General features: G+C 47.5%; 1 protein-coding gene and 1 long non-coding RNA gene across 2 annotated transcripts; both read left to right on the forward strand.

Annotated features, from left to right (window-relative positions):
• The first annotated feature begins 1,635 nt into the window (after positions 1 to 1,635).
• LOC124679838 lies at positions 1,636 to 9,118 on the forward strand. The gene is made up of 3 exons (XR_006995271.1): positions 1,636 to 1,677; positions 8,415 to 8,563; positions 9,061 to 9,118. It is a non-coding gene; the product is annotated as an uncharacterized LOC124679838 (long non-coding RNA).
• Positions 9,119 to 11,840: 2,722 nt separating this feature from the next.
• On the forward strand, positions 11,841 to 13,304 carry LOC124650161. Its single transcript, XM_047189718.1, has 6 exons — positions 11,841 to 11,906; positions 11,991 to 12,164; positions 12,247 to 12,597; positions 12,682 to 12,792; positions 12,887 to 13,015; positions 13,092 to 13,304. Exons 1-6 carry the CDS (start codon positions 11,841 to 11,843, stop codon positions 13,287 to 13,289), a joined length of 1,029 nt encoding a protein of 342 aa, XP_047045674.1. The 3' UTR covers positions 13,290 to 13,304.
• The last annotated feature ends 11,858 nt before the right edge of the window (positions 13,305 to 25,162 follow it).

Raw genomic sequence — 25,162 nt, forward strand, 5'->3', positions numbered from 1 at the left:
GGCTAGCTTTCCCCGCAATTTCACTATCATGAAAATAATGCGGACTAAGCTTTTATTTGATATTAAATCATAGAACACCAATTTAGTGGTGACACCCTTCCCATGACATTCAAAAAAAAATGGAGACCTTCACCGTCTCCCATACAAAGACTCATAAAGTGACATCCGTATACCAGCATGATAACTGTTATCATATGCGATCTCCACAAATGGCAAGGGGTCTTCCTGGCTCTATTGTCAAGAATAATACACATAACCTGAGTATATATTTTAGAGTTTAGATTGCAAAGGTCTGATTGGCCATCTATTCGAGGATGAAACGATATTAAGTTACAACAACGTACCCAAGGCACTCTCAAGGTCTCCCCGAACCTCGATACAACCTTAGCATCTCTATCAAATTAATAGTTTTGTGAATCCCATGCAACCTTACTATCTCACATATATATACCAGTGTCAAGTAACTTGCAAAGTCTATAAAATGAGCAACTTTGCTAAGACGATTCACAACCATCAAAATTGTGTTCGTCCGTCTTCATGTACAAGGTAGGACAACAACAAATTTCATGGCAATGTCATCCCACGGCCATACTAGAAACTCTCAAGGATTGCATCAGTCTAACTCTCCTCTTATGACTTGCATTTACTCATTCACAATCCATAGAACTGGACACATACATGGCCACATCAACTTTCATTCTTTTCCATCAGTGATTTTTTTTTTGTTTCCTCAAACATCTTTGACTCTCTAGGACAAATGGATTAGGTACAATATGCCTCCCTCAGAATGTCCTACTTTCACCTCATAATTATGAGTCACACAAAGAAAACACATAAACACATATCCTGGTTTCGTCTAAAAAGAACCTTCTAGTTCTATTTTCGAGAATGAGCTCTTGCAATTGTTGTAACAGAGAATCATCAAAATGCACAAGTCTCTATAAGTGGAATACCTGACTAAAGGATGGATTGGGTTTTCTCGTGTGCTACAGGAGAAAACAATATGAGATGCTTAGCTGTTCAAAACTAGAAGCTAGACAATCTAAAGTGGGAGCAACGGAACTTGGTTAAGATCTTCTAAAATCAAAATTGTCATGCCTAGGTTGTACTGGAAAGAGAAGTCATAGTCATTTATCAATTCTAGCTACCATATTTGCCTCAATTTCAACTCCAACAGTGTGAAGAGGTAATTGAGACTCTTATGAGAGAAAACATCACACGATTCCCATGACGAGCATGCATCCAAATCTTGTGTGCATAGACCACAAGTGCAAGCTCTATATCATGATTAGGGTAGTTCTACTCATTTTTTTTCAATTGCCTATAAGCATAAGAAATGACCTTTCACTCTTACCTATGCGCAAACATGTTCCAAAAAAAACCCACCTCAACAGCCAAAACTTCGATTAGCTTTGCAGAAAATTTATTGTTTCTCGAAGTCTCAAGCATAAGCACTACGGGAACCCGCCGCGGGGCCGACGGCCAGAATCTGTGCCGACGGCCACCGTCGGCACATAACGCCACGCCGTCAGCCCAGGAAAGTGGCCGTCGGCACAGCTTGGCCGTCGGCACAGAACCTCCTGGGCCGAAGGCCGCCGTCGGCACGGCTCAGCCGTCAGCACACGCCTAGGGCTGTGCCGACGGCACGCAACCTACCCGTCGGCACATGGGCAGATGGTAGGGCCACCGACAGCCCACCGACAACGGCGTCGCCAGCTGGCAAACGGCGTCGAGGCTGCATGCCGACGGCCAGGCCGTCGGCACAGCTTCCCACTGTTTGGGCCGACGGCCAGGCCATCGGCACAGCTTCCCGCCAATTTTTCCTCCAACATTCCCGCCATTTTTCCCCGCTCCTTCCCTCCCGCCATTCTTCTCGCGCCCATTCTCTCCCGCCAATTATTCCCGCCGTTTCAGCCCTCGTCGTCCTATATATAGCCATGTCTTCTCCACACTAACATCACCAGCAACATTTCTCTCCTCATCAACTCTCTCGTCCAAAAAACACCACAGAATCCTCTGAGCTCAGCTGCCGTCGAGATGGCTCCTCGTCGCCGTAGCAACACGGGCTTCATCGGCGTTCGCCAGCGGGCTGCGGGCCATTTCGCGTCCGAAATCTCCGCCGGTGGTGTGCGTGTGTGGCTCGGCACCTTCTACACGAAGGAGGCTGCTACCCGCGCATACGACGTTGCGGCTTGGAGGTTTGGCTGGTCGCGCCACGAATTGAACTTCCCGGAGGTCAGGTCTCTGACGGAAGCCGAGAGTCTCTCTACTGAGCCGCTACTTCGCTTAGAGGGTGAAGCGCAGCGGTTCAGAGATGGCCAGCGGCGGATTGATACTACCGAGGCGGACGAGCAGTTCATGGCACAGTGGCGCAGAGACCATCCCGGAGACGTCGCGGCCACGCGCGCATTCTGGAAGGAGAAGCAGGCGTACAGGAGAGAGAGGAGGGCGGGAAAGCGGCAGAGGAGGGCCGAATATGACGCGGAGTACGCCAAAGGAGAGGCGTCAACATGGGGGGAAAATGATGAACGGTGGTTCCGCATCCTCTCAAGTACCGCTTCGCAGGACACCCCTAGCGAGGACGAAGATTTCGAGAACTGATTAGTATGTGTGTGTGTCGAGTCCGTGTGTCTAACGGGTCATGTGTCGACCCGGTGTTAAGTGCTTTGTTCGTGTGTGGGTTTAGTTTTTTAAGTGTTTTGGTTTGTGTGTTAGTAGTGTAGTTTTTAAGTGCTTTGCTTCGTGTGTGGGTGTAGTTCTTTAAGTGCTTTGGTTTGTGTGTGGTCTAGTTCTTTAAGTGTTTTGGTTTGTGTGTGGGTCTAGTTATTTAAGTGCTTTGTAACGTGTGTGGGTCTCAAGTTCTTAAGTGTATCATTATTGTGTGTCGTCAGAAATCGAGCATCGGAAGGTGGGAATGGTCCCAAAACTCAGGCAGATTATAGACTGTAGGGGTAAAATCCAGGATCTGAATGTGGAAAAACTCCTGGTACGGCTAAAATGGAGCCTATTTTATGGTAAAGTAAGCCCAACCTATGGTTTCCCATGTACATATGTCCTAAACAAACCAAAGCAAATAAAAAAATCCATTGTTACACCGTCACACGGAGAAAGCTATAGGGCGTAGATCTACGGGGTCCCCGCCCTAGGGTTTCCGAAGATACAGATCAGCGGAACGTCGGAAACGCTTAAAAACTTGCATATGTCCCTAGCATATGTGCACAAGTGTGATGTAGGGTTTGGCTAACCTTGCATGTACCCGGCGTTGACGATTATTTTCGCAGACATGGGCTAGCACTTGGTGAAAATCCAGGATCTGTATGTGCAAACTCCTGGTACGGCTAAAATGGAGCCTATTTTATGGTAAAGTAAGCCCAACCTATGGTTTCCCATGTACATATGTTCTAAACAAACCAAAGCAAATAAAAAAATCCATTGTTACACCGTCACACGGAGAAAGCTATAGGGGGTAGATCTGCGGGGTCCCCGCCCTAGGGTTTCCGAAGATACAGATCAGCGGAACGTCGGAAACGCTTAAAAACTTGCATATGTCCCTAGCATATGTGCACAAGTGTGATGTAGGGTTTGGCTAACCTTGCATGTACCCGGCGTTGACGATTATTTTCGGAGACATGGGCCAGCACTTGGTGAAAATCAAGGATCTGTATGTGCAAACTCCTGGTACGGCTAAAATGGAGCCTATTTTATGGTAAAGTAAGCCCAACCTGTGGTTTCCCATGTACATATGTTCTAAACAAACCAAAGCAAATAAAAAAATCCATTGTTACACCGTCACACGGAGAAAGCTATAGGGGGTAGATCTGCGGGGTCCCCGCCCTAGGGTTTCCGAAGATACAGATCAGCGGAACATCGGAAACGCTTAAAAACTTGCATATGTCCCTAGCATATGTGCACAAGTGTGATGTAGGGTTTGGCTAACCTTGCATGTACCCGGCGTTGACGATTATTTTCGCAGACATGGGCTAGCACTTGGTGAAAATCCAGGATCTGTATGTGCAAACTCTTGGTACGGCTAAAATGGAGCCTATTTTATGGTAAAGTAAGCCCAACCTATGGTTTCCCATGTACATATGTTCTAAACAAACCAAAGCAAATAAAAAAATCCATTGTTACACCGTCACACGGAGAAAGCTATAGGGGGTAGATCTGCGGGGTCCCCGCCCTAGGGTTTCCGAAGATACAGATCAGCGGAACGTCGGAACCGCTTAAAAACTTGCATATGTCCCTAGCATATGTGCACAAGTGTGATGTAGGGTTTGGCTAACCTTGCATGTACCCGGCGTTGACGATTATTTTCGCAGACATGGGCCAGCACTTGGTGAAAATCAAGGATCTGTATGTGCAAAATCCTGGTACGGCTAAAATGGAGCCTATTTTATGGTAAAGTAAGCCCAACATATGGTTTCCCATGTACATATGTCCTAAACAAACCAAAGCAAATAAAAAAATCCATTGTTACACCGTCACACGGAGAAAGCTATAGGGGGTAGATCTGCGGGGTCCCCGCCCTAGGGTTTCCGAAGATACAGATCAGCGGAACGTCGGAAACGCTTAAAAACTTGCATATGTCCCTAGCATATGTGCACAAGTGTGATGTAGGGTTTGGCTAACCTTGCATGTACCCGGCGTTGACGATTATTTTCGCAGACATGGGCTAGCACTTGGTGAAAATCAAGGATCTGTATGTGCAAACTCCTGGTACGGCTAAAATGGAGCCTATTTTATGGTAAAGTAAGCCCAACCTATGGTTTCCCATGTACATATGTTCTAAACAAACCAAAGCAAATAAAAAAAATCCATTGTTACACCATCACACGGAGAAAGCTATAGGGGTAGATCTGCGGGGTCCCCGCCCTAGGGTTTCCGAAGATACAGATCAGCGGAGCGTCGGAACCGCTTAAAAACTTGCATATGTCCCTAGCATATGTGCACAAGTGTGATGTAGGGTTTGGCTAACCTTGCATGTACCCGGCGTTGACGATTATTTTCGCAGACATGGGCCAGCACTTGGTGAAAATCAAGGATCTGTATGTGCAAACTCCTGGTACGGCTAAAATGGAGCCTATTTTATGGTAAAGTAAGCCCAACCTATGGTTTCCCATGTACATATGTCCTAAACAAACCAAAGCAAATAAAAAAATCCATTGTTACACCGTCACACGGAGAAAGCTATAGGGGTAGATCTGCGGGTCCCCGCCCTAGGGTTTCCGAAGATACAGATCAGCGGAGCGTCGGAACCGCTTAAAAACTTGCATATGTCCCTAGCATATGTGCACAAGTGTGATGTAGGGTTTGGCTAACCTTGCATGTACGCGTCATTTTATGTGCTAAATGTTTTCCATTTCGCGCGTTGGCGGACGGGTGCAACCGCGCGCCCGGTACGGCCATACCGCATGTCCCGGCGGCCCCGTTTTGCACAGTTGGCGAAGTAAACGAAGTCATAAAATTGCGCGGAGCCGCGTGGCGTCATTTTATGTGTCCTAGCAACCACTGCAAAAGACGGAACTCGGGATACGGCAATTATCTTGAAAAACCCTTCACGAACGGGGCTATCACGTCCGGAGTTCTATGGCTTTTAGGGGAAATGAGTAGGAAACGGCCCGTTTCACCACATAGTTTGTCGGAACGAGGCCATATTTGGCACGTGCGTGGGCCCTAGGATGGGAAGCAAGGCCCCGGTCGCGGATTTCCAATCCGAACCACGGGCGACGGTTTTTCCATTTTCGGGGTGTCGGAAGGGCTTTTTTTTGTGAAGCAGCTACATGGTGCGCATTTCAGTATTGCGCGGGACCTCCGCGCAGCGGTAGGATACCTCCTACGCACCACCTATCACATGCCATATGCACGCGGTAGCCATCTGGGAATCCCTCCCGCTTCCTGCGGTGTCCCGCCGAATCCGCTGGAAACTGACCGGATTTGAACTGGGGCGACACTTTCCTTCGCTCAATAAATGGAGGGAAAAATGTTTTTAGGTCTATGACGCGTCATTTTATGTGCTAAATGTTTTCCGTTTCGCGCGTTGGCGGACAGGTGCAACCGCGCGCCCGGTACGGCCATACCGCATGTCCCGGCGGCCCCGTTTTGCACGATTGGCGAAGTAAACGAAGTCATAAAATCGCGCGGAGCCGCGTGGCGTCATTTTATGTGTCCTAGCAACCACTGCAAAAGACGGAACTGGGATACGGCAATTATCTTGAAAAACCCTTCACGAACAGGGCTATCACGTCCGAAGTTCTATGGCTTTTAGGGGAAATGAGTAGGAAACGGCCCGTTTCACCACATAGTTTGTCGAAACGAGGCCATATTTGGTACGTGCGTGGGCCCTAGGATGGGAAGCAAGGCCCCGGTCGTGGATTTCCAATCCGAACCACGGGCGACTGTTTTTCCATTTTCGGGGTGCCGGAAGGGCTTTTTTTTGTGAAGCAGCTACATGGTGCGCATTTCAGTATTGCGCGGGACCTCCGCGCAGCGGTAGGATACCTCCTACGCACCACCTATCACATGCCATATGCGCGCGGTAGCCATCCGGGAATCCCTCCCGCTTCCTCGCGGTGTCCCGCCGAATCCGCTGGAACCGACCGGATTTGAACCGGGGCGACACTTTCCTTCGCTCAATAAATGGAGGGAAAAATGTTTTTAGGTCTATGACGCGTCATTTTATGTGCTAAATGTTTTTCGTTTCGCGCGTTGGCGGACGGGTGCAACCGCGCACCCGTACGGCCATACCGCATGTCCCGGCGGCCCCGTTTTGCACAGTTGGCGAAGTAAACGAAGTCATAAAATCGCGCGGAGCCGCGTGGCGTCATTTTATGTGTCCTAGCAACCACTGCAAAAGACGGAACTGGGATACGACAATTATCTTGAAAAACCCTTCACGAACAGGGCTATCACGTCCGGAGTTCTATGGCTTTTAGGGGAAATGAGTAGGAAACGACCCGTTTCACCACATAGTTTGTCGGAACGAGGCCATATTTGGCACGTGCGTGGGCCCTAGGATGGGAAGCAAGGCCCCGGTCGCGGATTTCCAATCCGAACCACGGGCGACGGTTTTTCCATTTTCGGGGTGCCGGAAGGGCTTTTTTTTGTGAAGCAGCTACATGGTGCGCATTTCAGTATTGCGCGGGACCTCCGCGCAGCGGTAGGATACCTCCTACGCACCACCTATCACATGCCATATGCGCGTGGTAGCCATCTGGGAAACCCTCCCGCTTCCTGCGGTGTCCCGCCGAATCCGCTGGAAACTGACCGGATTTGAACTGGGGCGACACTTTCCTTCGCTCAATAAATGGAGGGAAAAATGTTTTTAGGTCTATGACGCATCATTTTATGTGCTAAATGTTTTCCGTTTCGCGCGTTGGCGGACGGGTGCAACCGCGCGCCCGGTACGGCCATACCGCATGTCCCGGCGGCCCCGTTTTGCACAGTTGGCGAAGTAAACGAAGTCATAAAATCGCGCGGAGCCGCGTGGCGTCATTTTATGTGTCCTAGCAACCACTGCAAAAGACGGAACTGGGATACGGCAATTATCTTGAAAATAAAAATAGAAAAATATAAATAGAAATAACCGCGTGGCGTCATTTTATGTGTCGCCACCCTCAGCTCCTCCACCCCGCGCGCTCAGCTCCTAGCAACCACTGCAAAAGTAAATAAAGAAATAAAAAGAAAAAAGAAAAAGAAAAATAGAAAGAAAAATAAAAATAGAAATAGAAATAAAAAAAAGAAAAAAATGAAAAAAAGTGTGCCGACGGCCTAGCCGTCGGCACAGATAGGGTTGGTTAACTGGTCCAACCGGACCAAGTCCGGCTCACAGACACCACCCCCCGCGCCATCCTACTCGTGCCATCCCCCGCGCGCCGCCACCCTCCTCCACCCGAGCCGCCGCCGCCGCGCTGCCCCAGCCGCCGCCGCGCCTGCCGCCACCGGCTGCTGCTCCTCCGCCGCCGCCTCCCCTGCCGCTCCTCCCCGCCACCGACAGCCCCTCCTCCCCCGGCCACCGCCGCGCCTTCCGCCACCGCCTGCTGCTCCTCCGCCGCCGCATCCCCTGCCGCTCCCCCCCGGCCGCCGACAGCCCCTCCTCCCCCGGCCGCCGGAACCCCCTCCTCCCCTGGCCGCCTCCGCCCCTGCTCCTCCACCGGCTGCTGCTTGTCGGCCGCGCCTCCCCTGCTCCTCCACTAGGTAATTTTATTTTTCATTTTAGTAATAGTAATTGTTGCAATTTGAAAATAGCAAATAGAAACAAAAATGGAAAATAGCACATAGAAACAAAGATGGAAAATAGCAAGTAGCAAATAGAAATGAAAAATTGAAAATAGTAAAATAGCAAATAGCAAATAGGAATGAAAAATTGAAAATAGGAAAATAGCAAATAGCAAATAGAAATGAAAAATTGAAAATAGGAAAATAGCAAATAGCAAATAGAAATGAAAAATTGAAAATAGGAAAATAACAATTTGAATTTGTTGTTGTCTAAACTAGGCCGATGGCGTGACGACCCCGGGTCCCTGCTGCTTGACGCGATTCGAGACGGTCGCCGACATCGCCGAGGGTGAGCTAAAACTCCACCTCCTCCATATTTTTACATCACTAGATTCATTTTTCAAGTAAAGTTGCGTAACCTAGGTGTCACTTCCCGTCCGCGAGCGTTACGCGGATAAATATGCATTAGTGGTCGGCATATTTTCAACCGTAACGCTTGCGGCATTTACGGGATAGTCGACGGATGCGTAGTTGTCTACGTTTTCCATGTTCTACTCCGGTCCGAGTCAAGATTTCGGCGGCGCCTCCCCGTTGTTCTCCGGATGCACATCCTCTCGGTTTTTTGCCGAGACGTGTATCGGGAGAGCAGCGGGGAGGTGCTGCCGAAATTCTGACTTGGACCGGGGTAGAGCATGGAGAACGTAGCCAACTACGGATCCGGCGGCTGCTAGGAGCCCACCTAGTAGAGATGTAGGTTGATGCATGCGTTTCGCCCGATAAAATAAATAAAAATATGATGCATTTAATTTCATGGTACTATTTGTTGTTTGTCTCCCAATCAAGCAGAGGATGGCTGATAATGGGTGGATGTACAGTGGCCGTGCTAGTTCGACTGAAATGACAGAGGAGTGGGTATGGAAGACCAATTTATTAGTGAAGGAGTTAGCGCGTGGTTCAAAGTCAGGCGTTCGTCCAAGTTGCCCTTGCGCTCGTTGCAAGAGGCGTCATCGTCACGGAAAGGATGATATGACTAAACATCTTTGGTTGAATGGGTATATGCCTGATTACGTCACGTGTGTCGACTTTGCTCAGTACGAACGTGACAGAGGTGAGGTGATGAGGCAGCGAATCGATGGCAATGAGGACGATGGGATTAGATACTTGCTAGATGATCTCCACGATGCCTACATGCCAGAATCGCCAGAACAGGAGGAACCGCCAGAACCGGAGGGACCGCCAGAACCGGAGGAACCGCCAGAACCGGAGGAACCCGAGCCTACCGCAAAGGCCTTCTATGATATGATGGCTGCGGCTAAGAGGCCTCTATACGAGGGTGCAAAAATTTCTCAGCTCGATGCCATCGCGCAAGTACTAGCCGACAAGGCCCAGTTCGACAGCACCCGTGCATGCTTTGAAGAAAATCTGGTAACAGTTGGTAACATGTTGCCCGAAGGCCATTGTCTGCCTAAAACCATGTATGCAGCAAAGAAAATGTTGAAAGCGCTCAGCATGGATTATGTGAAGTATGATTGTTGTTCCAAAAACTGTCTTTTGTTTTGGAAAGAGTTTGCGGATGACAAATATTGTAGCAAGTGTGGGTCCTCTAGGTATCATGAGATAACCAGAGCTAATGGTGAGAAGGTGCAGACAAAAGTCGCCGTGAAGATTCTTCGTTATCTCCAACGGCTTTACATGTCCGAGGAGTCAGCCAAACAGATGACGTGGCATAAGAACGGGTTGAGATTCAAGGACGAGGAGGGACGGCTAAACATGGGGCACCCATCTGATGGTAAAGCATGGCGGAACTTCGATGCAAAACACCCTGATAAGGCAAATGATGCTCGGAATGTCGGAATTGCGATAGCAACCGATGGATTCAATCCATATGGTATGTCAGCATCCGCGTACAGCTGTTGGCCCGTGTCAAAAGGAGTATCTCAAAGGCTGGGAAGTCGTGTTCAAGGTATCACCACATGGTAAGCTACCCATGCCCTCCAACGAGGATTACAACAACATTGACCCTGTAACATACGAGGGAATTTTTTATCAAGAGCAAGAGAACTTTGGGGATTTCGAAATAGAAATTGGTCTTGAGGACCTCGAGAACGAGGCACATCTTCATGGTGAAACAAGTGGTGGACCTAAAGGACATACAAATGCTCACCAAGTTACATGAGGGCAATGGGTTCAATGATGAGCCTCCACCGGACATTCCCACCCAACCTCATTACTCACATGATACTGATAGTGATAGTGAAAATGAGAACCCAACGCCTCGTTATGAGAACCCAATGCCTCATTATGATAGTGATGATTCGAGGTGAGGGTCCTTTATGTCTTTATGCTTAGTATCTATTTTTCAATATGCTTCTTATACTTAGTATTTATTTTTCAATATGCTTCTAATGCTTAGTATCTATTTTTCAATATGCTTCTTATGCTTAGTATTTATTTTTCAATATGCTTCTTATGCTTAGTATCTATTTTTCAACATGCTTCGCCATATGTTTTTGTTTGCTTAGTGTCTACATTTTATTAAGGCATGAATGCTTACTTGTTCACTCTTTGTCAATGCAGGTGATTGATCAATATGAGCGGAAGCAAGCAATCCATGAACTCCATTCTGAAGAGCATGAGCCAACAGAAGTTCACCGGGACCACTAGAAGTGGAAGACCAACGCGTGCCAGCTCGCGTTACGCGGACGATGACACGGGTGGAGTTGGAGGTGGAGGTGTAGGTGGAGGTGGAGGACGTGGTGGAGGTGGAGGACGAGGTGGAGGACGAGCTGGAGGACGAGGCGGAGGTGGAGGACGAGGACGAGGTGGAGGTGGAGGACGAGGACGAGGTGGAGGTGGACCTTTCCTTGGTGACATACCCTCTGCTTCTGGCGACGTGGCTTCCCAGTCCGCTCACACACAGTCTACTGAGGGGGAGATGGAGGTGGAGATGGAGGTGGAGATGGAGGTGGAGGGACAGGACGAGGAGGCGGAGAGGGAGATGGCGCCGAAGAAGTTGCGCATTCGTGGTGAAGCGCAAGTCCCTGATGAGAGGAGGGAGCCTACTAGCCACGAGGCGAAAGCCCTCATCATCCCGAACCCAAAAGAGTAAGTTTAATTTTGAACATGTAGATTCATTTTGCTATGTACTAATGTTTTCATTATTGTGCATAACTGATTGGCATACTAATGTTTTGATTATTGTGCAGCAATTGGACATATGACAAGGGGGTTCGCCAGCCGTCGAGCCTGATTGGAGCTCTTATTAGGCAGTATTGGCCGGGCTTTTACACTCCGGTCCTCGGCGGCGAGAGGAAGCTAGCCGAGACTTGGGCGGACTATGAGGCAGCTCCTTGCCCAGGCTTTGGGACAGCTTCTGACGCCGTGTACACCAAGTTTTGGGTAAAGCATGCTTCTCGAGTTTACTTCATAGTTGATGATCACACTATGCTAACTCATGTCTCTCTCACAATTATTCTTATGCATGATTGCAGACCCATTATAAGGTGCCTGATGATATGGTTGAGCACGGGAAGGCGGTACTAACTAGGGCTTGTCAGAGGTTGACAAGGCAACAGTGGTACAATCAGAAGCATACCTGCATCGGGCACTTCAAGGCTGAGCAGGGCATGAGGGTCAAGAAAGCTGACAATATCAGGAACGATCCTCAGCTGACGAAGGAAGATTACATGAGGGTAAGTAAATATTCAATGAGACTCTATGTTGCTGCATAGTTGGGATTGCATTATGTGTTCTTCAAATGAGTTTTGGTTTTTCAGGTTATGCCCCTATGGTGCGAGAATAAGGAAGACGCATTTGAGGCCTTGGTAGCGAGGCGGGTTGGCGAAGACCCCGACTTCAACGCCAAGAGCGTACGCAACAAGGCAAACCGTGGCACCGGAGGAACACACAGTGCAGGAAGCCGCAGCACTGAGCGCTACAGGAAGCACAAGGTACATATATACATGGAACAACTTGCATTTACTTCCCCTCATATTACTACTTGATACACATACCATTTCTTTTGTCGTGCAGGAGGCGGAACTCGGGGAGCCTCTCACCGAGGTGGGAGGGTGGCAGAAGATGAAGCTGAAGCAGCCTGATCTGAGCCAGCCTCAGCCCTCGCTGCCCGAGTACTTCGGCTATGCCGAAGAGGAGTTGGACAAGTACTGCTCGGCGTTCAAGGGTCTTCATCCGGAGGTGGATGATCCTATTGAGCAGGAGACCGACTTGACGGCGATTATGGTGGCGGGGCGCGGCGCGGAGCATGGCCGTACGAAGCTTCTTAGTGGGGTGATCAAGCCGCAGAGGACCCTCACGCAGATCAGGTCTACCCTCACCGCCGGCGACCCACCGGTCGCGCCTCCTCGACACCGTCGTACCGATGTAAGTTTTCTCATTTTCATCTTCTTTCCAACATTCATTCCTGAATGGCTAAATTGACGTGGCTCCTTTTCTTGGAAATTGTAGGCTAACTTTGAGGCCGCCTACGCTGCCACTTATGAGAAGTATTTGACGGTTGTAGCAGAGTGGGACCTCAAGAGAGCGGCTTGGGAAGAGTATCAGGAGGCGACGGGTCGTGTAAGTTCCAATCTTTTATGGTTCAAAGACATGACAAGTCGCACCTCCCCTTTATTTTATATCTGCAGCGCTTGACATCTAAACTATCTTGCAGGCGCTCAGGACGTTCTTCCAGACTGGAGAGAGGATCGCACTTCCGGAAGAGGAGCCACCTAGGCCGGGGCCGACTCCAGTGTGCCCATCGAGGGAAGCTTTCGCGGCCACATACTACGCACGGACTCCGGTAAGTCCTGTGCCTAACCATTTCTCACCGCTTTCCTTTCCCATGTGTAAGATGCTAACTCTTGTCAAACATGTAGGGCACGGGAAGTTCGCGGAACCGACCCTCTCCTGATTCGTCGCGCGAGGGCACACCGATGCACCCCGGCCGCCATTCTCCCGGTGCTTCAGGGTTTTCACCTGCTGGCGATGGTTCAGGCCATGGTTCTACCTCGGTCCACCTCGACAAAGGCCGGACGCATGAATGGACGAGTACGGAACTTGGTTGGTTCCCCTGATCTTGGGTCCCCCTTAGCTAGGTGTCTAGCGGGTGTGCGTTGATCGTGAGTGCTATGTGTCGACGATGTATGATGATCGTGTGTGCTACATGCTACATATTTGTATCACGATGATGTTGTTGCTACGTTTGATATGATGACGATGATGATTATGTGCTGTGCAACATTTGTGATGCATTTCAATGTATATTACTGCTATTTTTGTTGTGCGTGCTGTGCTGTGCTGGAAAATGGTGCGGAAAACCAAATGGTATGGTCTGTGCCGACGGCATAGCCGTCGGCACAGCCCCCTTGCTGTGCCAAATGGCAGGAGCTGTGCCGACGGCTATGCCGTCGACACAGGAAGGTGGACGGCCAGCAGCTAGGCGGCGATGCTGCGACGCGGCTGGGGCTGACGAGGCTGGGCCGACGGCTTTGCCGTCGGCACAGAAGCTGGACGGGGACGCGTGGCAGGTTCTGGCAGATGGGCTGGGCTAACGGCCGTTTGGGCATCGTGGGGCCCACGACGAAGGGGCCGACGACAACTGTGCCGACGGCAACGTTCCACCGTCGGGCTACCTACTGTGCCGACGGCCAGACCTGTGCCGACGGCGAGGCAGGCTGTGCCGAGGCCAGATTGTGCCGACGGTGGCCGTCGGCACAGGCGTGGGCCGACGGCGAAGCAGGTTGTGCCGACGGCCGCCGGCCGTCGGCCCCTCGGCGGGTTCCCGTAGTGAAGCCTCAAATGGTGTTTCATGATCTTCACGTGTCTTCCAATATATGCGAACATCACCAACAGTAGTGCCACAGAGGTATCAAGAAACATATATAACATATTCGTCCGCGTTCTCATCAAGACGGCAAGGGCATTGTTTAGTCCGGCCAATAGACATAACTTTATATTTATACTGCCCAAACACTCTTTTCAGCATCGTGTACCGGCGCACGAATTGGTGTATAGCTAGACTAGACTAGTGATAAATCCTAGAGAACGCGGCTCCATCGAGCTGATCAAACAAGTCTTCTATTTGGGGAAACGGATCATGGTGACAACTTAAGAGCTCGGTGATCCAAACGCTTCCCCCCCCCCCCAACTACCATCTCTCTTCGATGTAAACATAACTGGCAATCCCCAAGGAGAGACACTATGTCGAATAAATCTTTGGACAACATATTGTCCAATTGCTTCTTCATTTTTTCCTTGTATTGGTCGTTACACATGATAAGGAGACATAGAGATAAGTTGGGTGGCGGGAGAAGATCAATATGGAACTTCACCTAGCATTCTCAAAGAACTTGGAACCACATAAAATATCTTGGTCATTAAATATTGTCCTTGTCCTTGGTAAATCATGAAATCCTTATGACGATTTTACATGACCACAAATTCTCAACATTCTTCAACTTTGAGACACAACTAGAGGAAATAGAGAAACCTATAAGAAACTCTCATGGTGGTCAAGAAGGGCGCATTCTGGTATGATAGCATAAAAAAACGTAGGTTTTTCATCATCATATCTCCTACACTTGTGGTTGCCCCTATTACATGTGGACCATCGTACCGTTCTATGGTTTAGGCTACACGATGGCATCACTCAACTAATTAAAGGAAAAGGCACACAATGATTCACCGGTCCAACATACAAGAGCGAATAATTAGGGTAATTGGTATGGGGGCCAATCCATCCCGCACCCAAACTATTAACTCGGTAAGTGAACGGGTGAATCGTGCAACGGTAACACCCGTGCATCCTTACTCGCCCGGTAAACAGATTTCGTGGGCAAGAACCAAGGTTCATGGTCGAATCCCATCAATCAATATTGCAAATCTAAGCCTGTGCGATCTCTCAAGGATCATCACGGTTGCGTGTACAAAAACATATTTTTTTTTAGAACGAAGAGCCACTTAATGGATAGCTAGCGTCTTGACTTATAAAACTAACACTTTCAGAGGATAAAGAAAGGACACACTTCTCGCCTAGAATATCAACCAAGGAGAAGGCTTTTAGAAGAAGAAAAAAAGGATTGTTTTTTTACAAAGAACAACTAGGTTTGCTCCAAGCAGAATAACACATTCACCAAACTTGATACTTGACAACAAAGGAACAAAGGACACCAACAAATGTCAAATGAGAAAATAATGTATAAGAAATGGGACCAATAGAAGGTGTTAAATATTCACTGCGATCTGAAGTACGTGATTTTTTTTTGATAAACCTTGGACAATAAGACAAGGTTGATGATTACCCTGCGAGATGACTTCAAACTAAGCCAAGTGCAAGTGATGCACTACAAAGAATAGGTGAATGATAATAAGGAAGCCAAAATAAAATTGTGGTTTAGGAGACAGAAATTCAACTTCTCATACTGATTTGGATCTAACTAATTAAGCCCTCATAACCTTATTCTGTCTACTACTCCACTACTATGTCAGCTAGTTTATTAGATCTAGTTTTATTCCCTAGGAAAAATGCAATCACCCTATCAACCTAATCTTCAAGATTACCAAAGTGTTCTCTCAAATTCCTTTTGGATAATCTAGCACGCATCTCGAAACTTCAACCAGCTCTAAACAAACCGAATTTAAACCCTCCATGCTAACACTAAACTAAAATCAAACTTTGCCACCAAACCAAACTCTACAACTATCTCCTCATGAGGCCAGCAAAAAAATGCAAGTATCTAAATCTATCAATTTGATACCTTTATAATGTTATTCACGCAAATATTAAACTAGCATAGAAGATCAACTATTTCCCTTCCAATTCTGAATTCATCAGCCATGAAGAACCTCTCCCCCTCTCTCTATTCAACTAGCAACAACAAAGAGGCGATGATACCCAAAGCAAGATTTGGATGCCCCTCAAGGCAACGGCCTGCCCACAAGCACATCATATATGGATAAAAGATATCATTGATAAAATATAGTGGAAGCGTAAATGCAATGCATGACCCAACCCATCCTATTGTGCACCATTGTGTCAAGTTTTTATGTTGTTCAATTTTAAATTAGTTATTAGCCGGATAGGCTAAATAAAGGCAGGTTTTAGTTATTAATATCTTGGTAAAATATCCCATTTACTATTTAACTACTCCAGAGACCTAAAGCCTAGGCTCTGATACCAACTTTAACACCCCAGATATCTACCCTATCTGGCAATGCTACACATACTTTATCAATCTTTAAAAATAAGGAAAAAACTATAAACTCAGCATAGTCTCCTTTGTTTATGGTTATAACCACGACAGCATAAAAAACATAAACCTCCAATATCATACATACACACTACTACCCAGTCCTGTAAGACAAAGCTAAATCTCAATAACCAGGTTGTCTCAAAAACAACTAGCTTGGCAGGTACAACACATATGACAGTTCTTGTATAGAAATATAAGAGAACCGCAGGATTGAGCGTGTTAAACTAATTTATGTATAAAGTGGTGTATTGTGTGAAAGTTATGTGCCGAAACATGCGATATGCTAACCCCGGTCCCATGCATGTCATTTTCAATGGTACCTAAAAACATAGAAGCCACAAGGGTGAGTACAACATACTCAGCAAGCACATAAAGAAATAATAACCATTGCACAAAACACGACACCAACAATCATCCTTTAATGTTTGTCATAGCGCAATGATGCTTCTGTATGCCTACATGATCTTTGCTTTCACTTTTCTTTGCGTATACCGGTATCGCTTGAGTGAACACCCGTCGGCATTCATTCGCTCCAACTTGTGGAGGTTGCCGACAATGTGGGACTCGTCCCAACATCGACAGTCTCAAGGTGCCTACCTCAGCAGGACACAACACTATGCACTGTCTTTAACATGCTATGCAAAATGCACGCGCAACTATACTCTTTGCTGTAATCACTTTGTCTCCACACATATAAACAATAACCAGCCACTTGAATATATAAAAGGTGCTATAAAATAACAGTCAAGTGAGGGAATCATGCAAAGTATTATCCCATTATGAACTTGCCTTAACCGTCTCTGAGTTGCAGGACTTCAAACCAAACTGGAAGTAGCAGCACCTGCTAATGAAACATGTATCACACTCAATACACAACATCATTACCTAAGCATACAAACAAATATACAATCGCTTCTACGATCAATAATCAATCGCTATCCTTGATGTGTATATTCACAGAACACTTCAAAGGATTCAACTACCCCAAACGGTAAAACTGATCTTCCAACATTACTATATGTTAGCTGATGGTTGTGGCCAAACCAATACAGTCTTAATTAAATTCTACTAACTGGAATGTACTAGCAGCAACAAGAGCATCAGGAATACGTATAAAGCTGGAGTTCCTCTCGTAAGCAGCTAAACCAATCACAAACTTGGCTTGTACTACTCAGTTGTGAAACAGATCGTATCATGGTGTCAAAATTAACTTCATACAACAACAAATCCATCATTCTTTTCTGTTTGCTTCCACAGTGCTACTAGCGGAAGCAAATTAATTAGTTAACCAACATCAGGATACTAATATAGTACTGCCGATTGATTCCTGGCTAGGAGAATTTAAAACTGGGCTTGATCTGGAACAAAAACCTACACACGTTGCTACTACAACCAGCGCCACGGTTAGCGTATGCCAGAAACGAATCCAAACTGGAAATTGAACAAAACGGGTGGAACAAGTGCAATTGACAGACGGCTTTGGAGTACCTCTTCAAGCGGATGGACGATAAGTGGTGTCGAACCAGACAGCGGCTGCTGGCGGCGAGCTCCATACTCGATCAGCCTAGGTGGTCACAGTGGCGGCGAACTACGGCTTGATGGAGACGGACGCCCCTAGGCCCTAACGGCACGGCGGCATCGTCGCAGGTCACGAATCGTCAGCAGCGGCGAACTGGGATCCGCTCGCTGGACAAGATTAGGGCAGAGAGGCGGCGGCTTATTCCCTCGGCTAAACAAAGTGGCCAGGGCAGCTGGGTACTATGAGCCCAGCTCACGTATGGGTGCCCGGCCAGGCCCGTTTCTCTCTTTCTAAATTCCAAACGTCAATACAAGGGTTCAAATACTAGCACACTATTTCTTTAGTTTTTTTCTAACTTTCGATTTCAAGATCATATTTAAATATTAACTTCATCATTTTATTCTCCGTATGATAAAATAAACACAAATGGTTAGAAGCAAATTTTCGGGGTATTACAAGTATCCTATCTAATCTTCATAAAACTCTAGTACCAAAAGGCCTAAGAAGAGTTGCTTCGTGGTGACATAGTGTGGGAATAACACTTTTGCTTATATTTCAGTTATACATTGTGGATTGATACGTTGTGTACAAGCTTCCTGGCGATCAAGTGTGCTAAAAGTATTGGGGGAGAATCATCATCTGGTCGCACGCACCGTGATTTCTCACATCTAGCCCACCCATTTTGATTTTGTGATCCTAAAATTCATGGGTGGAGTTACAAATTTTAAAACTTAGTACCCATTCTACTTTTTTGCACAGATATAAATGGTTATACTTAAGTTCAAAACTTCACACGCACATTCCTACATCATTTTTCTATGTGCGTGATTTTGTTTTTGGATTTTTTTGAACTTAGAAATACAATATTCTCCCGTCATATTTTTTCTTCTTCTCATTTTTTTGCACCTCATTCCATTTGAATGCACACGGATCATCAATAAATATGATCTCTTCTGTCGCTGAAACAAGAGACAGAAAACCAATTGTCCACCCTCTTAGTACAAATTTCAGGTTGTGGCAACTCTGAAGAAGTGTAAGTGTAAGAATGGTGCATACTTATTTAATGATAGCTGGGATGCTGCTTTCCCCAATTGTTATATGCAAGCACTGTCATCCGAGCTATCTGACCATTGTCCAATGTTGCTTACATGTAATGCTAGTTTCTGCCACTCTAGGAGATTTCGCTTTGAAAATCATTGGGCCGCCAGAGATGATTTTCTTCAAGTAATTGCTGATGCTTGGACTGCTTGCTCTACAAAAGAGAATGCCTTTGTCAACCTGCATCACAAGCTTGCATCAACTGCTCGATGCTTGAAGAGATGGAGTGCCAATTTTACTAATGACCTTGCACTGCGTGCAGCAATCACCAGTGAGCTGATATTCAGACTTGATCAAGCGATGGACTGCAGGAGCCTATCCCAGGAGGAACTGAGATTCAGATCCATGCTCAAGATGAATGGCCTTGGGATCGCTGCAATGCAGCGCTCCATGTGGAGACAAAGGTCGAGGATTGCCTGGCTCCGCGACGGGGATGCAAGCACTCGCTTCTTCCACTCGAAAGCAAACGCTCGGAGGAGGAAGAGCTATCTGCATAGAATTGAATTCGAGGGACAAGTGTGATAAACTGTATGTATAGGACTACTGTATATACCTCTGTACTGTATTATACCCCCTGTATCTACTCCTGTATCCTTGTACCGTTGTGTACCATATATAAAGAGAGAGGAGGCCTGCCGTACGGGTAAGGCACTACCCTACCCTACCAATCTATTCTATTGTTTGTCATGGTATCAGAGCCACCGGCGGCTTAAACCCTAGATCGCCGCCACAGCTCGTTCTCCTCCGATCGACCTCGCCTCCAACCCTCTTCCGCTGCTCAGGCCGGTGATGGAATCCTCATCGCCGACATCCATGGTCTCCGTTGGATCCAAGTCGACCACGAGACTCTCCAATCCGACTCTCAGCTTTGGCGGCGGTGGATCATCTTCCTCAGGTGGTTCATCGAGTGGGCCGTTCAACTTTGCCCCGCTGATTACCACCCGCCTTAGCCCGGATAACTACCTGTATTGGAAGGCGCAGGTCACCCAAGCTCTTCGTAGCCATCTGCTGACTGGTTTCGTCGACGGTACGTTCCCATGTCCGTCTGAGTCGATCTCCAATCCGCAGCTGGCCCAAGATGCAAAAGCTCCTCCTCTCATCTCCAATCCAGAGTTCACCGCATGGCACCAGCAAGATGCTGCGATCATGTCTGCTATTATGTCGACATCGACTGAGGAGATTCAGGGACTAATCCTGTTTGCTACCTCCTCTGCTGAGGCATGGAGTACCCTCGCTTCCAGCTTCGGTTCCCAGACGACAGCTCGGTCCATGGCGATCCGCGGCGCACTCCAGGACTGCAAGAAGCTGGACTCGTCTATTTCTGTGTACTACAACAAGGTGAAATCACTTGCGGATTCTCTCATGTCCATTGGACAGCCGCTGACTACTGCAGATTTTACCGGTTATCTGATGAAGGGACTCGATGAGGACTATGATGCTCTTGTTCAGATTGTATCAGCCCGAGCCCTTACTGACCCTATGCCGCTCAAGGATATTTACGCCCAGATGTTGGCAACAGAACAGCGCATGGAAGGACGCAAGGTTCATGTTCAGACCGATATGCATATGTCGGCAAACATTGGCTCTCGTTCTTCTCCCCAAGGCGGCAAACAACAGTATCAGCAGTACACGCCAAACTATCAGCAGAAACATGATCCAAGGCAGCAGCAGTTCAGACCCAAATCCTCTCCATCACCGAACCAGAATTTTGGCCGTGGTACCAATGCTAGCGGCGGCAATACTGGTGGTGGCAATGGCAATACTGGCAATCGTCCCCTCTGCCAAATCTGCACAAAACTTGGTCATGTTGCCTCCTGTTGCTTCAAGCGTTTTGATCGGAAGTTCCTTGGTGCTGGGAATGACGGGCGCTACATGGAGAAACAGGTGGCGGCCTTCTCTGTGACTACTCACCACGGGTCTACCTCATCCTTCCCCGTGGATCCTAGCTGGTACGCGGACACCGGTGCTACGGATCATCTCACCAATGAGCTCGACAAGCTTCATGTAAAGGAACCTTATCATGGCCAGGACCATGTCCACACAGCAAATGGAGCAGGTATGCGCATTACTCATGTTGGTCAATCTACACTTCCTACATCATCTCATCCATTACACCTAAACAATGTCCTTCATGTACCATCTGTTACTCGTAATCTATTGTCAGTTAAACGTTTCTCCCTCGATAATAATGTTTTCTTTGAATTTCACCCTTGGTATTTCTTTATTAAGGATCGAAGTACGAGGGCGGTTCTTCTTAGAGGGGGATGCCGTGGAGGTCTTTACCATCTTGATGTGTCATCCCTATCGAAGCATGTGTTCAGCAGTGTCAAGGTGTCCCGTTCGAGGTGGCACTCGCGTCTAGGTCATCCAGCTACTCCCATAGTTCAGCATATTTTGCATCGTCATGAACTTCCATCAGAGTCGGTCAATAAAGATGTAATTTGTGATGCTTGTCAACAAGGCAAAAGTCACCAGTTGCCATTTTCTCTTTCTACTCGTGTTGCTACTTCTCCACTTGAGATTATATATTCTGATGTTTGGGGTCGTGCTCAAACCTCTGTTAGTGGACATGAATATTATGTTAGTTTTATTGATGCTTATAGCCGTTTTACTTGGCTTTACCTTCTTAAGCGCAAGTCTGATGTGTTCCACATATTTCTTCAATTCCAAAAGCATGTTGAGCGTCTCTTGAATAGAAAAATATTGCATGTACAAACTGACTGGGGGGGCGAGTATCACAGACTGCACCAGTTCTTCCAGGATATTGGTATCTCCCATCGTGTGTCTTGTCCCCATACACATCAACAAAATGGCACTGCTGAGCGAAAACATAGACATATCGTAGAGACTGGCTTAACTCTACTTGCACATGCTTCTGTTCCTTATCGTTATTGGAGTGATGCGTTCTCCACTGCATGTTTTCTTATCAACCGTCTTCCTAGTCGTGTTATCGATATGAAAACTCCCATTGAACGCCTTCTAGGTGAAGTACCTGATTATACCTTTCTCAAGGTGTTTGGCTGCGCATGTTGGCCTAACCTCCTTCCTTACAACAAACACAAACTAGAATTTCGATCTAAAAAATGTATCTTCCTCGGCTATAGCTCTCTCCACAAGGGTTACAAGTGTCTTCATGTCCCCACAAATCGCATGTATATCTCTCGTGATGTCGTCTTTGACGAGAATGTGTTTCCTTTTTCCCAACTACCATCCACTACCACTCCCTCCAATTCTTCTTCCGTTCCTCTCCATCCTGACCAATTTGATGATGCTGCATATACTCCTTTGTTGCTTGCTAACCATGGTGCAGGACGTCATCGCGGCGCTCGGCTCGAACTTCTTGATGAGAACACCGAGCCAAGGGAAGTTGCTCTCCCCGCTGACGTCGATCTGCATGGGTCGGAGCTACACCCCCATGCAGACCAATCGCTGCCTGAGGACCAGACTGGCTTCATCACGCCAGACCGACCTCGCGGCCCGTCGACGGCCGGCCCACGTACCGCCTTGGTTGATCCCTCTGGTGCGTCGCGTTCTCTGCACCTCGACGCTGCCTCGCCCCTCTCCGTCGACGCTGTCTCGCCTTCGCCATCTGCTGGTGATGTTGCACCAGTCATTGCTCCTGTTACAGCTCCTGGCGTTATCACGCGTTTGCAGCGAGGCATCCGTAATCCGAAGCAACGGACTGATGGTACTATTGCCTGGTTAGCACATATTGGTGATCTCTCTATGACTGAACCTCGTGATCATCGTGAAGCCATGGCCTGCCCTCATTGGCGTGATGCTATGGAGGTGGAATTTTCTGCTCTTGAAGCAAACAAAACATGGCGTCTAGTTCCTCCAATTCCAGGTGTCAACATAATTGACTCCAAATGGGTGTTCAAAGTAAAGCAGAAATCTGATGGGTCCATTGAAAGATATAAAGCACGTCTCGTTGCCAAAGGATTTAAACAACGTCATGGCCTTGATTATGAAGATACGTTTAGTCCTGTTGTCAAGCCAACTACTATTCGGTTGCTGTTGTCCATGGCCCTTACTCATGGTTGGCATCTTCGCCAACTGGACATTCAGAATGCTTTCCTCCATGGCGTCCTTGAAGAGGAAGTATATATTCGTCAGCCTCCTGGCTTTGAAGATGCTAGTAAGCCTACTCATCTATGTCGTCTTGACAAGGCCTTATATGGACTCAAACAGGCTCCCCGTGCTTGGCATGCTCGGCTCAGTTCTGTTCTTGGCAGTCTTGGTTTTACCAGCTCTACTGCTGACACATCTCTGTTCATTCTTCGGCGACCTGACATTACCCTTTATCTGTTGGTCTACGTTGATGATATTATTGTGGTCAGCTCCTCGGACCCTGCTATTGCTCGCCTGATTCATCAGCTCCGTGGTTCCTTTGCTCTTAAGGATCTTGGACAGCTTCACTATTTCCTTGGTGTTGAGGTTAAGATTTCGGCTGGTCGTCTTCTTCTCACTCAGCGCAAGTATGCTGCTGAATTGCTTCGGCGTGCTGGTCTCATGAAGTGTGGACCATCCCCTACTCCAATGGTCTCTTCTGAGAAGCTGTCCTCCACTGATGGTACTCCTCTTTCAGCTGAGGAATCTACCAGATATCGCAGTATTGTTGGCGGTCTTCAATACCTCACTATGACACGACCTGACTTGTCTTTTGCTGTCAATAAGGTGTGTCAATACCTTCATGAACCCCGGAGTACTCATTGGGCTGCGGTTAAGCGTATACTTCGCTTTGTTCAGGCGACTTTGGGTGACGGTCTGCTTCTACGATGTCCTACTATGTCTCCTGACCTCTTATCTGCTTTTTCTGATGCTGATTGGGCTGGTAATGCTGATGATCGGCGATCAACCGGGGGCTATGCTATCTTCTATGGTGGCAATCTCATTACTTGGAGTGCTAGGAAGCAGGCTACTGTGTCTCGCTCGAGTACGGAGTCTGAATACAAAGCACTTGCTAATGCTACTGCTGAGGTGATTTGGATACAGGCACTTTTGGGAGAACTTGGTGTCTCTCAAACTCGTCCACCTATTCTGTGGTGTGACAACATTGGAGCAACATACTTATCCTCCAACCCAGTCTTTCATGCACGTACGAAACACATTGAGGTGGATTATCACTTTGTGCGAGAAAGGGTTGCTCAGAAGTTGCTTCAGATCAAGTTTATCTCCTCCAAGGATCAAATAGCGGATATTTTCACTAAGCCACTACCGCTCCCTTTGTTTCAGTCATGTAGACGCAATCTCAATCTTCATAGCTCGGTTGAGATTGAGGGAGGGTGATAAACTGTATGTATAGGACTACTGTATATACCTCTGTACTGTATTATACCCCCTGTATCTACTCCTGTATCCTTGTACCGTTGTGTACCATATATAAAGAGAGAGGAGGCCTGCCGTACGGGTAAGGCACTACCCTACCCTACCAATCTATTCTATTGTTTGTCAAAGTGTTCACTGAATAGGAGGAAAAAGAGGATGCCCTCTGGAAGTATTTCGATGAGCTTATTGGCACGAAAAAAGACCGACCTCATTCCCTGAACTTCCAGTTCCTTGGACTGGACGCAATCAACCTAAGTGAGCTGGACCTACCAATCTCATCTCGAAGAAGCTAAAGCTGCGTTGATGGAGATGCACAACGACAAGGCCCCTGGCCCAGATGGGTTCACCGCACTCTTCTTCAAGAAATCTTGGGATGTGATCGTTGCTGATATCATGCGTGCGATTCGTGCTATTGAGACATGCCGCACTGACCAGATGGAGCTACTAAATGACGCCACCCTCATCTTGTTACCGAAAAGTCCAGCTGCAGCTCACCCCCGTGAATTCAGACCAATCAGCCTCATCAACTTCTTCGCCAAGCTAGTAACGAAGGTTTTTGCCATCAGGCTGAGCCCCAGGATGGACGAGCTAGTCAGCCCTTGCCAGAATGCATTCATTAAAAGAAGGTCAATTCATGATAATTTCATCTATGTTCAAAGTCAAGCAAAGTTGTTCTGACAGTCCAAAACCCCCGCAATCATGCTCAAACTCGATATTGAGAAGGCCTTTGACACGGTGTCCTGGGAATTTC

This window comes from Lolium rigidum, chromosome 1 (assembly GCF_022539505.1).
Source record: "Lolium rigidum isolate FL_2022 chromosome 1, APGP_CSIRO_Lrig_0.1, whole genome shotgun sequence".
Classification (NCBI taxonomy): Eukaryota; Viridiplantae; Streptophyta; class Magnoliopsida; order Poales; family Poaceae; genus Lolium; species Lolium rigidum.

What these genes read in the sequence shown, in the direction of transcription:
- LOC124650161 (XM_047189718.1), top strand. Translation starts at nt 11,841, where the DNA reads ATGAGGGTCAAGAAAGCTGACAATATCAGGAACGATCCTCAGCTGACG. An exon ending in AGCGCTACAGGAAGCACAAG is followed by an intron (nt 12,165 to 12,246) that starts GTACATATATAC and finishes TTTGTCGTGCAG; the next exon opens with GAGGCGGAACTCGGGGAGCC. An exon ending in ATCAGGAGGCGACGGGTCGT is followed by an intron (nt 12,793 to 12,886) that starts GTAAGTTCCAAT and finishes ACTATCTTGCAG; the next exon opens with GCGCTCAGGACGTTCTTCCA.